We start from the raw sequence: 13,042 nt of genomic DNA on the forward strand, positions 1-13,042 counted from the left end.
AATAAAAATCTTATTTTGAATGACTTACTATATGACTATGTATTCTTACACATTTTTGCTCACATAACAGATAACATCTTGCAATCAATATTTAAAAGAATAAGGACATTTTAACATAAAAATTAATGCTAATTTAGAATAGCATTTGCAATCTCATTACCAAGTTAATTTACATGTTCCCATCTATTTAATACAGGAGTAAAATCTCAGAGAATCTAAAACAATTCAAAATGTTTCATGACATAATGTGTAGAGTAGTCACATCTTTAAAATGCAAATACAACTTATGAATTTTGTCAGTAAACCTGCTGCTACCATTCAGTAAATATCTGTTAAATGTGTAATATATTAGCAGCCTAACCATCCACAATGGAAAAATAAAGTGGATGAAAAACACAGACTACAAATGCTTATTAAGTGAAATAAAACAAAAGAAAAGAAAAACACACAATGCCCAGATTGCAACATGAACTTGTACAGTAGACAATGAACTAGATCAAGAATTTACTCAAAATAGAAGATCAGGTTAAATTATATTTTGAAATAAGCAGCACTTTCAACTGGTCATTTCTAAAATTAACACCTGTGAATCAATAAGATTTGTGGTGGCATAAATAAGATACAGATTTGTGTTCAAGAAATGGCATTAAAAAAGTATTACCAAGGGCACAATCAGAAAAGTAAATGGACCAGTCAGTAGTGAAAGATAAGAGCACAAGTGCTGTTGGAACATCCTAAATATTAAAAGAGCCAGAAAAAAGTCTCAAGTAGGTTGAAAAGATGCTTTGTGGAGGATTTGTGAAGTATTTCCTATAGAGATATTTACAAGAATTGTAGAAGATGAAAATCTATGGAAAAGCTGTGATTTACACTGATGGAAGGAATACCCACACCAGTGATCTCACAGATCCACTGTATTATCTCATGTACACACTAAAATTGGTAAAACTCATAGGTATTACCTAGATGAGAAATGATTCAATATTCTTTCAGTAGTAGGTATGTCTTCTACCATATCCAAGAATACATTTATTTAACAAGAATGTAATGTAAATGTCTACATTTGAGTCATAATTTTTTTTAAAAAAATCTACTGTAGAGATATTGAGTAAAAAAAATCTATACCAACCTAATGAATATTAAATATAAATCTCTAAAAAACAAAGCTTACAGATTTCAAATAATTCATATAAAGAAAACTTCTGCTGTCTTCTATAATGGAGAATTAAAACACACTGCAAAATAGTTTCTACATTTATGATTTTAAAAGTAAATTTCTATCTGTAATATTAGGGAAGGATGATAAAGACATAAGGTTTTCAATTTTGTGAAAATCAAGTTTGATATTTATACTAGAAAATGGTCTACATGTTAGCATGTACATAAACATTTGGTTGAAATTTAAAATTTAAAAGTTCTTTTAATCACGAGAAAGCAAGTGCACCCTAGAAGAGGGAATGGGTTCCCAACATTATAATGAGGTGGCCTACTTTTTCTGTTATCACAATAAAGGAGTGAAGTAGGGATAGGTCCTTTCAGTAATGTAAAGTCTCTCAGTTGGGCAGAGAAGGGCCATTAACATGGATCATATTCTTCTCCCTTTTGGGTATCCCTATCAACTGAGAAGAGGTGACCATGAGAGAGACAATAATAATAATAATTTTAATTATTAATAAAATAATAAAACTTTAAGATCTATGGATATATAGCAATCAACTTTGTAAAGGTTGCACTCTCACCTTAAGTTTTACCTATGAATCTGGTGCCAAAAGTAATCAATCAACTAAGGTGACTGATACTGTAAAGATGGAGGGAGAGGAGAGTACAATATAAAACAAGAATAAGGGATTAGATCTTACCCTCAAGGTTACAATACAGTTGGAGAGATAAAAAGTGACATAGATAAAACAATGAGAGAACAGTTGTGGGGAAACTGGACACTACTAGTTAAGGGATCAGACTATTAGGGCTAGGCAGCAAAGTGGATAGGATGATAGACTTGGAATCAGGAAAACCTGAGTTCAAATCCTGCCTTACAAATCATACAATTTAGTTGTATGACTCTGGGTAAGTCACTTAATCTCTGCCTCAGTTTTCTCATCTGTAAAATAGGGATAATAATCCCTGCTCCTCAGGTTGTTGTGAAGATAAAATGAATAATATTTATAAAATTTAAAGGATTACATAAATGCAAGATATTGGTTGGTTTACTAGTCCCAGAAAGGACCTCAGAGATCACTTTCATATATCAAAAAGAAGTTTACAGAGGTTAGGTGACTTTTTCCAAGGTCACACAATAAAATCTCCTGAGTCCTCAGATGAAGATTCATCTTAATCATAAACATTTATTAAGTACTAATACTATGTGCCAGGCACTGTACTAAGTACTTTCTCTGATAGGTTCAAATGATAATTTGAAACAGTTTAAAAGCAACAGTTTCAACAGCCTAAAACTTCTCCCTACCAATACTTCAATTTATAAAAAGAATGAAACCCACAGTACCATATAGTAAAATTACCATTATGCATTTTCTTAGGAACTTGGGGGATACTTGTAAATAATGTATGTAAGTAGCATGTATGTATGCATATATGCATGTATATTAAAGATAATTGGTGAATATACTATCTATATTTTAATATTAATAATAATAAAGTATATTACAACACTGAATTGAATGGTTGTCAGGGGCTTTCCTCATGCTAACAACAATAGAAAAATATCAAATTACAATTTTCTTTTATTCAGTATCATATGCCCAGATAATATCTCTGCAAATACTAAGTTCCTGTACTATTCCTCAGGGACATGTAGACAGAGAGCCTGTGCGAGGGATTTGCCACAGCAAAATAACCTATCTCTATGAAGGTAGTAAAAGGATGCCCAACTACTCTTAAAGAAAACTTCATAGCAAGCAATAGAAATATATAGTAACGAAATATTTCTGAGAAATTAAATTACAGAAGATGAAGTGTAAAATATGTTAAATGTAGATGAGGGACATTGTAAAGTTACTGGGATTTCAAACAAGCCATAAAAGCGTTGAAAAATTTAAAAAATGTATAATAAAGATGCCTTGAAGTTGACACACCATGCTGCCGCTCCACACATAAACAGTTAGGCAAATACAGGTACACAAATCTCCACTGAAGCAGAAAAGGTCAACAAACGATAAGGATAAGAATCAGTTTCACATAGGAGGTGGTAACCTTCAGGTGAAACCTTCAAGGAAGATGTGAATTCTGGCGGGTGGAAGAAAGAGAATTTGAGCAAAGGCACAAATTCAGGCGGTTCAGGGTCAGGACTATGGAACAGCAAGTTGGTCATCTTGGTTAGAAGATAAGAGTATTCACTTTGGTAGGAGGAATGTGAAATAAATCTGGGAAGGTAAGGTAGATTAGAGCCAGGTTGTGAGGGACTATGAATGAGTCTAATATGTTCTAGGGAAAGCAGGGAGCCACTAGAGATTTGGGGGGAATTTCATGGTTAAACTTCTGCTTGAAGAAACTGAGATCCTGAAAAGTTAAGTGACTTGATAATGGGGCCACAGTAGTTGAAAGTAGGGTGACTTCAGGCAGGTACCTGTGTGTCTATCCTGTGAGCTAGGTGCTATTATCTCCATTTTACAGATGAGGAAACTGAGGCAAATAGAGGTGAAGTGATTTGCTCAGGATTACACAGCTAGTAAGTATCTGAGACTGGATGCTTCAAGACTAATGATAAATTCTAATTCATTGTTCAGTGGGGAAAAGTGCTGAATTTCCTACAGGAAGATCTGGGTTTGAATCTAGACTCTGCTACTTGCTCCCTGTGCTACAGATAAATCACTTTCTTTCTCTGTTTCCTAGTCTGTGAAATATGAAAATTGGACTAAGGAATCCCTGAGACTTAGTGCATAGGAAGACCTTAAATGTGAGCATATAGTAATTAATGCACACTCAATGCAGGCTAGAGATGACAGATATCTAACTTTTGGCAGAAATTAAAAGCAGCTACTTTATTTGTGACAGTGGGAGAAAAAAAGAAAAATACAGAAGAATGAGAGGATGTAGAAATGAGCTGGAGATAATGAAAATCTTTAAGACTGTATGAGTATATTATGTACATCTTATCTTCCTTATGCCCTTTAAAAGAGGAAGAACCTCTAAAATATGCCAGTCAACAACCACTATCCATATAAAATCTTTAAGAAAATGTCAGTTATAGTTTGATATTTTCTAAACAAGAAGAGGAAATCATACGTGTCAACCATTCTATAATAGGAAAAAAAGATGTGGCTTGTGAGTTTCATGAAGATTAGAAATAAATCTTTGAGAGACTATGTCAGATTACACAGTGCTTTACAAAAGATGCCAAACTCTCAAGTGCTACAGCATATAATAAATATATAGACAATAATCAGTAACTCATGATTAAGCTAAGAGAGCTGAAAATTGAAAGAAATGGGACAAAGTAAAATTAGTTATAGTATTTCTTAAGTAAAAACACTTACAACTTTCATAATTGATTTTTCCCATGCTATTGATTTCTGTAACTGCTGAATGCACAGAGCTACCTGTGCAGCACTGCGAGCTTCTGATAATGCCCTTCTCCATACCCTGAGCCCTGGAGCAATATCCTCTTCAATTCTGCATTGAAATATAGAGAAATTAAGTAGGTCATATCCATATTTACTAGGTTTTGAATGTGAAACAATCATCATCACACTGAAAGCCAAGCAATGACAAAAACACGTATACAGCCAATAAGTATAAGGTTTAAGCAACTAAATTTGATGTAGTGCACAGACTGTGGCTACGTGCCTCAAAGCTTAGTCACAACCAGGTAAATGTAAGATCACTTTGCAGGATAATCAACAAACATAACAAAAAATATCTTTACAAAGCATCATGCAGAATAGCATGATCCATATGGATCACAGACATACAAGAAGATACATAGATAACAGGCAATAGAAAATAGGCTCCAATTAGCAAAGAAGCACAATAATTTTTCAAGTTAATCTCAATAACCTACCCGTCACCATCACCACTAATGGATGGTGCAGGAGCAGGGACAGTAACTGTGCCCACATTATCCAGTTTGATCTGAATGGTGGTACTTAAGGGGCTCTTCAGATACCTTCGCTCTATGTTCCGCTCCAAATCAGCCAGCCTGGTTACAGCTATATCTAGAGGGTTGTCACTCTTCCGTTCTAGAGGGCTGGCACTGCTTTCTTCTCCTCTAGTATACTCTCCATCATGCTCCTTGCACAATTTAGTAACTGACTTATGCTCAAAATATACCAAGTCTTCCCTTTCTGATGCAGGCTCTGGACACATCCAACCCTATATTATCAAGAAAAAAAAATTATTTTCTGCACTAACTACTTGGAGTTTTTGTCAACAACAAATCTTAATGATCACTAATAAGCTTTTACCTTGTGCTTTCCTAGTGCTAGCCAGAAAACAAAAATGGAAAATGTGAAAAGAAATACCTATCCATTACAACTCTGAAAATTGTAAAAAAAAAAAAAAATGTGATCAGAGTGATCTACAAAGCATTAAACAAGATTTTAGTTGGAAATACTGGTTAAGTTTATGGGACTGTGAAAATGAAACATCCTCTGGAATTTCTGGATATCATCTGCTTTGTTGGGCAGAAGAGAATTAGCTTAGGACACATTTAACACTTTAAAATGTCAGGACTCTGTTTACCTCTTGTGCTCGGTAGCAATACCATCAGTATATCCTTTGCAATATTGAAAGGGATTAAACCCTTTAGAAGAATGACAATACTAATTAATTGCTGACCTTTATCATGCTATACAGTTTGCAAAGAACTTTAAGTTATATAAATTCATCCTCGCAACATCCCTGTGAGTGGTGTAGTCACTGTTACACATTTTATAGACAATAAAAATAAGATGCAGGGAGGTTAAATGACTTAAGCGAAGTCACTAAGAGAGTCAGGGATCAAATCAGTGTCCAAATCTAGGTCTTCTCATTCCAAGGCTAGGGTGCCCTCTACTAGTACCAGTTGCTTCTCAGACCCAACAGACAATCTTCAGATACTACACTTAAGGTTAAACCACTTATCTCAGAATGCGTACAGAGAGAGCAGGTAGATACATGGAGTTGCCAAACATTTTCCTATAAGGGATTGTACCCCCTTTTAGATGTTACAAATTTAGAAAATATATAAATATGACTTAGTGTTAAAGAGTAAGAGAATTCTGGTTTTTTGTATCACATAAAATCTAGAATGGATTATTAAATATGTGGTATACACATAAAGAATGAAATGATCACTAGAAGCCAATATGGATTCACAAACAAGTCATTTTTTCCTTTCTAACCTGGAAAACCCAAAGGCATGATTATCAAATAGGAAACAGAAAGCTAGAAAGGGAACTGCACATATTTCATGACATAATTAAGATTTAAAAATTCTTTAACAATACTATAAAAACTGCCTAAGAACATTCAATATAGTAAAAATAAGTGTAAAATCCTACAAATAGTTTTGAAAAGTTGCAGAATTTTAAAAAATTAGCTTAATAGCAATTTGCAAGAAAAACTATAAAGTTTTGTAAATAGCAAAATTCAGTAGGAGACAATTATAACACACGACTGCTAAAAGAGCTAGTTCTGTCTCAAGCTACATAAGTAGCAGTAGTGTTCAGATCAATGGAGATAAAGAGTCCAAATATAGTAATACTCCAACTTTTTACTACTTAGTTCATATTAATAATATTCTGTCTAGAACCACCTTTTTAAGAGAGACAATGAGAGTAACAAGAAGTGCTGACTGAGAGTAAGGGATGAAACAGAATTACTATTTAAAAAACAGACACATGAATTTTAAAAATCTGGCCATTATGACCAAAAAAGGAAATGGTGAAAACAGTAATTACCAGTGAACCACATACATCTACAAAATTTTTTTCATAAAAATAAATGACATATGCACAGAGGAGTACCCACTTGATAAGAGAAGTAGAAGAAAACAGGAAGACTTTTTCTATTTTTGCATTTTTATATTAATAATTGTTTTAATAGCATACCGCATTTTTTCTCATTCTTATTCCTAGTTTTGTGATCATTTTAATTTTTGCTCAAATAAATCAGTGGACTGACTGCATGCAGACAACTGTTCAAACTTGACTCCCTTATCAGTAACAAGCCACCTTCTATATGTTAAAATGTAATCAATTTCATTTCTTTGGGATGTTATTTGATGCTTGCTACATGAAGATGCTTCAATTCTTTTCCTAAAGAATATATTTGTGAGGTATTTGTGTAAAGTTTCTGATCAAATAGGTTACAGGTCATTAGATTCTTTTATTCCTTACTTCTGAACTGCAGGACGGTATGGCAACTGGCAGTTGGCAGTCTTAGCAGCTAGGTGGCACAGAGGATAGAATGCAAGACCTGGAGTCAGGAAGACCTGAGTTCAGAGTTGGCCTCTGACACTTATTAGTTGTCACTGGGCAAGTCTTGCCTCTTTAACAATCAGAGGTATAGCAGTAAACGGCTATTGGTACCTCAGTAGCCCCTCAATTTCTTATTGTATTTAGACCAAATAGCATAAGATAGGCATACCCCACACCTAGGATCATTAATTGATTCAGTGACAACATGAGTTAACAATGACAGTATGACCAAATGAAACAACTGTAATGGGAGGTTAGTTTTATACCAACAACATTACAATGTTACAAAACTATAAAATGTGTTCCTAGATAATAAGAGTTTAAAATTAAAACCTGAGGTTAGAAAAAGCATGTGTGATTACACATTGTGAGAGTTCAAAATAAGGCTAGGGAAGTTATTGCTCCTCCTGCAATCTGACTTGGCCCTACCCTATCTGGAGAGTCTCATGTTCAAGTTCTGGCTTCCCTGTTTTAGGAAGGACATTGGTAACCAGAAGTGTTCAGAGGAGTGTGACTAGGACAGTGAAAAATGTTTTAAGTATCATTTGAGATAACTGGGGATTTTTTGCCTGTCAAAGAGAAGATTTGGGGAATATACAGCAGCTAGCTATTGTTATGTATTTAAATCCAAAAGTAGAACTGAATGCCTTTAGTGGGTAGTGGGTTTTTCTCTCACTAGAGATCTTCAGGGAAAGGATCGATGGCTACTTAATTATTTTATCAAAATCAGTGTCCAGTTATGCCCTGGCCTAGATGGCATCTGAGGTCCTTTCAAACTTGGAGATTCTGTATTTCTGAAATATGGAAACCCAATATTTTAAACTCTCCAAAGGCCCCTGAGGTTTGCTGCTTAACCTCTAATTTATAATCTAGCTAAAGAGAAGAAGTCTTAGAAAAGTTTGGACATGTAAAAAACTTCAAACCTAGTATTCATATTTTAGGAAAATGCAATCCATTTCCCCAGAGGAATGGAACACTGGAAAAATACTGAGCCTTTGTGTGCCTAGGGAAAGAACAGTGTTATTTATTAGAGCTAGAGCCCTGTCCATACCTTTCCATAAAGAAACTGGCCCAGGAGTAGAGCAAAGGCATGGCAAGTCTGATCTTTCACAAGCTGTACTAAAAAGTCTGAAAAGTCTGGTCTTATCTCCTTCTTACTTTTACATTTGTGTTCCTGAAGCAGCTAGATAAGAGCAGTTAACTTGGTACCTTTTTGTGCAAATGGGTCTGCTACCGATAAGAAGATAATTCTCACAGAGGAACTGTTTTATAAAGTATTTATCATTTCTGTGATATTGAACATCACAAGTAAAAAACAAAAACTAAAGCTAGGCATTAGAACTGAGATGCACTGTCTCCACTTACTGCCTGAAATATGTTATAGAGGTGAACTCTGACTTAAGCATAATTGTCTTACAACTTACTAATAATATCAAAATGATGCTGGTCAGGGTAACTTTATGTAGAACATGCCTTGATTTAATAGTCATAATAATAATTCTGAATCTTCAAAAAATGGTTGTGTTCAGTATTACTATGTCCATAAAGGCAGGTAAAAGAGTAACATTAAAAAAAAAAATCTTTCCATTAAAATGACTGAAGTTTTTTTTTAAAAAAAAGTTCTTCAAGGACTAAGCTTTATTTGGAATAATTACAAATTTGGAATAGCACACTCTCTGATGATACCAGAAAAAGGAATATATCATCCTCCCATATTATGTGTCTATTATATATCTATTGCTGATCACAGCTGCACCCAAGTAGTAGCTACAATTTAAACCGAAATACGCAATCATTCATTCACTTATTAAGAAAACCTTTATTGAGCACTTACTATGTACAACATATGTAAGCACTGAGGGAGATAAAAAGATAAATAAAGCAAGCTTCCTGCACGTAAGGAGTTTACACTCTAGTAAACTTCATATTCCTCCAGTCTGAAGTGAAATCTCTGTCTCTAATGATGCCTTTCACTCAGTTACATACATGCTCAGATCCTTTCTGTTCTAAAACAAAACAAAAACCACTTCTTTCTTTGACTCTCTCGTGATCCCTTCTCCTCTGCTTCACTGACAGACTTCTAAAAAGAAGTGTCAACATGCACTTCCTCCAATTCCTCTTGTCCCACAATACCTTGAATCTACCTTTGGTTTTCAGCATTCTATTGAAACTACCCCTTTCCAAAATTCCATCCCATCAATAAGTTTCATCATGCATTTAAATGTACAATGTACCAAATAATGTCCTCCAGAACCTAAATACACAGTGTAAAATCTAATTTAGCTTGGCTGTTTTAAAAGAAAACAAAAGCCATTATAAGTGGAAGTTGTACTTTTAGCTCTTTCACAATTAGTACTTATTCACAATATAAATCTTTATTGGAATGATATTTTAAAATAGTTTTTAGTCCCTTTTACCTTCACTTGTAAACTTGCTGATGCAACTCTCCTTTCTAAATCTTCTACCTGCTGAAGAATGGTCAAATCCATCTCCATTGCTTGCTCATCCACCGACCAGTTCTCTACAATATCTCGAGTTACTTGGTTTTCTTCATTTTCATTCATTTCAATAATAGCGACTATATTTGAAAATGAAATTTTTTTTAAAAAAAAGAACACTGTTTTTGAATTGTATAAATATAGGATTTCTCCCCCAATAGTTACTGTAACCATATCCGATTTAAACATTGAATTACTGTTCGTTTTTATAGACAAATTATTTAAAGAAGTATGGCTTCTGTTCAACTAAAAACTGTAGATAATGATTAAGAATTATAAAAAATCTATACTAATCTGATAATGTTAGTAGTTTTCTCTGAATAAAGCTACTCTAAACATCAATATCAATCTTTTGGTAATGAATGAGGATATGTTCCAGCAGATTTTTCATTTAAATAACTCAATTAGGTTATCCTAAGCAAAATAATGAAAATGATTTATTTACATACCATCCTTATTTTTGATGCAGGCCTGAGTAATATAATCCAAGTGTTTCTGTATTTGCTTCTGCAATGCCTTTTCCCTTATCCCCCTGAGATGTAGCACTTTAAGCAAAGCTTTTAGGTCCTCTGGGTCAATAATTCTCCACCAACCAAACTGCATTTCTAAGTCAAAATAAGTATGTAAATCTTTTACAAACATTTTGAATGATATTCTAGTATAACTCAAATCAAAAGGCTTACCCAACTACATATAACCATTCTGAGATCCAGTTACCATATTGAGTCAGATACAGATTGCATTTAATCTTTTTTCCCAAAATCTGGATAGAATATGAGAACAGTTTATGATGTTATTATTCAACATCTTTCCTTTTTTTTCTTTTCAGAAAGAGTCCATTTTAGCTATGCAACCTATATTTTATGGTATCCTATATATTTGGATCATTATGGTATATTACAGACATTTTAAAAAAATAAAAATTATTGGACAAAAATCATCTGAATGTGCCTACCTTCTGGAATGGGTTTTGGACTAGGAAAATCTACTGGCTTTGCTACTTCAACCGCTCCAGGGGTAGCCGAAGATGCCTTTTCATTCTGTGGCACTGGTGATTCACTTTTACATGAAGAAACATTTGGGGTCAAGAATGAATTACCATTTCCTTCTGATAATCCCAACCCTGATCCCAGACTAGTTTGTAAAGGAGATGTAAAGGGAACATTTGAAGTGAGAACTCCTGTTGGCCATCCACAAAACTGAAGTCCCATTATAGGTAATCCACTCTTCATCTATAAACACCAAAACATTGGAAAATCATTGAGAAACTTTAGAAGAAATGATAGAAAATTCAAAAGTATTTGTTAAGTTCTGAAAATGATGGCATAGTTATATAGTAACCAAAATATACGTTTTAAACATATAACTTAAAGCAGTAAAATTGTGAAATGCTGAAGATGGTCAATCAAACATCTTTATATATATAAATTTCAAAATTTCCTTATTAGTAATAATTATATACAATAACTTAAGAAGATATAGCAATAGGTTTGGGGAGTATGAAGGTGTTGTATTTTCAGAATCTACATGTACTTCAAGTAAATTTTTAGGAATATGTCATTTAATTCTATTTCTAGTTTTCAAAGTGGGCAAAGTATAACATTTTAATTGAAAATACAGTGAGGATAGGTTTAAAATTAAAAAAACAAAACAATAAAATGCTGCTATTGCTACTGGAACTAACCTGAAGTGGTGATAAAGCAAATGGACTGAGGCCCATTGTATTCTGTGTAGAGGAAGACCCAAGAAGGGGTGATGGAACAGGTGAAGGTGATTTAGAAGGAGGCTGAGAATGAGGAGCCAGTGAAGCAGCCACAGATCCGTCTGCATGGGTCAGGGAAGTGTCATCACAGGGTGCTCTGGGTAAAAGACTGAACCACTGTCTATTCTTTTCTGTCAAGGTTTTTAACAATTGGTCATTGGCAATTAATGGAGGGCTATAAAACTTCCCTTGACCACTTGAGACAGGATTAAATAGGTTGGAATCTGTCTTTTCCTTGTTGCTTTGTGATACTGCTGGTTGAAGGCTGCAGAGAGAATTTTTTGCACCGTTTTGGTAAGATAATGTGCATCCATTGGCTGCACCACCATTTGGTTTGGGGTTCATAATATCTGATTCAGGAGGCATTTTAGCTACTTCTAATAATTTGCTTAATTTGGAGAAGGAGCTAGGTTTTTGGAGAAATAGATTAGTGTTGTCTTTTTCCTTAAGGTCTTCTTTTTGCTCACAGTGGCCTGTACTTAAACAGTTTAATGTATCATCAGAGGTCTCAAACATTTCTTCTTTGATTTGTATAATTTCAGCTTTTTTCAATTTTTCTTTCTCTTTTGCAATTTCTTCTAGACCTACACAAGAGAAAAATTTCATGAAGAGTCAACTACATTTTGAACTTCTTCTGTAATTATATTTTATCAACATCATTATTACTAAATAAATTATATGCTTTTACCGGTTTACTTACAATTCCACATTAAAGCAGTTAAGAATGTACAAATAATGCCATTAAAAGAGAAAATATACAGTTTAGATAAAATAAGAACAAAAAACTCCTGATGACTAGCAACTTCTCTTAAAAAAACACTGTAATGCTACAACATTCTAGAACACCAAGATCATTACAACAGACTCAGAGTTTATTGTAATGGGATATAAACAGTTTGATGAAAAAACAATTCTAATCCAAAGTGAAGCTGAAAGTGCTTTGTTGATCTTCTTTCACTACATTCAGCCAAAAAAAAAAATTCAATAAAATGGATCTCTTTATTCTCCCAGTTCTTATCATTGACACTAAGATAAAAAGGTTTTGGTTTTTTTTTTAATAACAGGACAAGCTCTCAGGAAAACAGTACACATAGAGCACTTGTTAAATACTGCTAATTCTCTTTAAATGTAAAGAGTTACACCTCTAATCCTTTCTTATTCAACTCTTTCAGTTCACCATCTTTCCAGAAGATCACTGCAACTATCATTACTTAGGCTGTATTTGGGACTGCTTGAGCATGCTTATGAATCCTAACCATAAGGTATACTCAGGGAATTTTAAATATATAGGATACAGTTGCTGGTCCTTCTGTATTTGATATTAGAATTAGCCTCCCTTTTCTCGATTTCATGAATGAATACAGCAA

General features: G+C 33.8%; 1 protein-coding gene across 44 annotated transcripts in view; it reads right to left on the reverse strand.

Annotated features, from left to right (window-relative positions):
* BAZ2B (bromodomain adjacent to zinc finger domain 2B) overlaps positions 1-13,042 on the reverse strand; it is a 353,036-nt gene that overhangs the window by 14,009 nt on the left and 325,985 nt on the right. For 40 of the 44 annotated variants that reach the window (XM_072612090.1, XM_072612107.1, XM_072612104.1 and 37 more), the window contains 6 exons: positions 11,598-12,259; positions 10,869-11,145; positions 10,363-10,518; positions 9,833-9,993; positions 5,018-5,328; positions 4,494-4,629 (listed from right to left, as the gene is read on the reverse strand). In XM_072612090.1, the coding sequence (XP_072468191.1) occupies positions 4,494-4,629; positions 5,018-5,328; positions 9,833-9,993; positions 10,363-10,518; positions 10,869-11,145; positions 11,598-12,259 (1,703 nt within the window). The remainder of the gene's footprint in view (positions 1-4,493; positions 4,630-5,017; positions 5,329-9,832; positions 9,994-10,362; positions 10,519-10,868; positions 11,146-11,597; positions 12,260-13,042) is intronic. The other 4 variants (XM_072612102.1, XM_072612101.1, XM_072612098.1 and 1 more) reach the window with 1 other exon arrangement.

This window comes from Notamacropus eugenii, chromosome 5, assembly GCF_028372415.1.
Source record: "Notamacropus eugenii isolate mMacEug1 chromosome 5, mMacEug1.pri_v2, whole genome shotgun sequence".
In the NCBI taxonomy this organism is placed as follows: Eukaryota; Metazoa; Chordata; class Mammalia; order Diprotodontia; family Macropodidae; genus Notamacropus; species Notamacropus eugenii.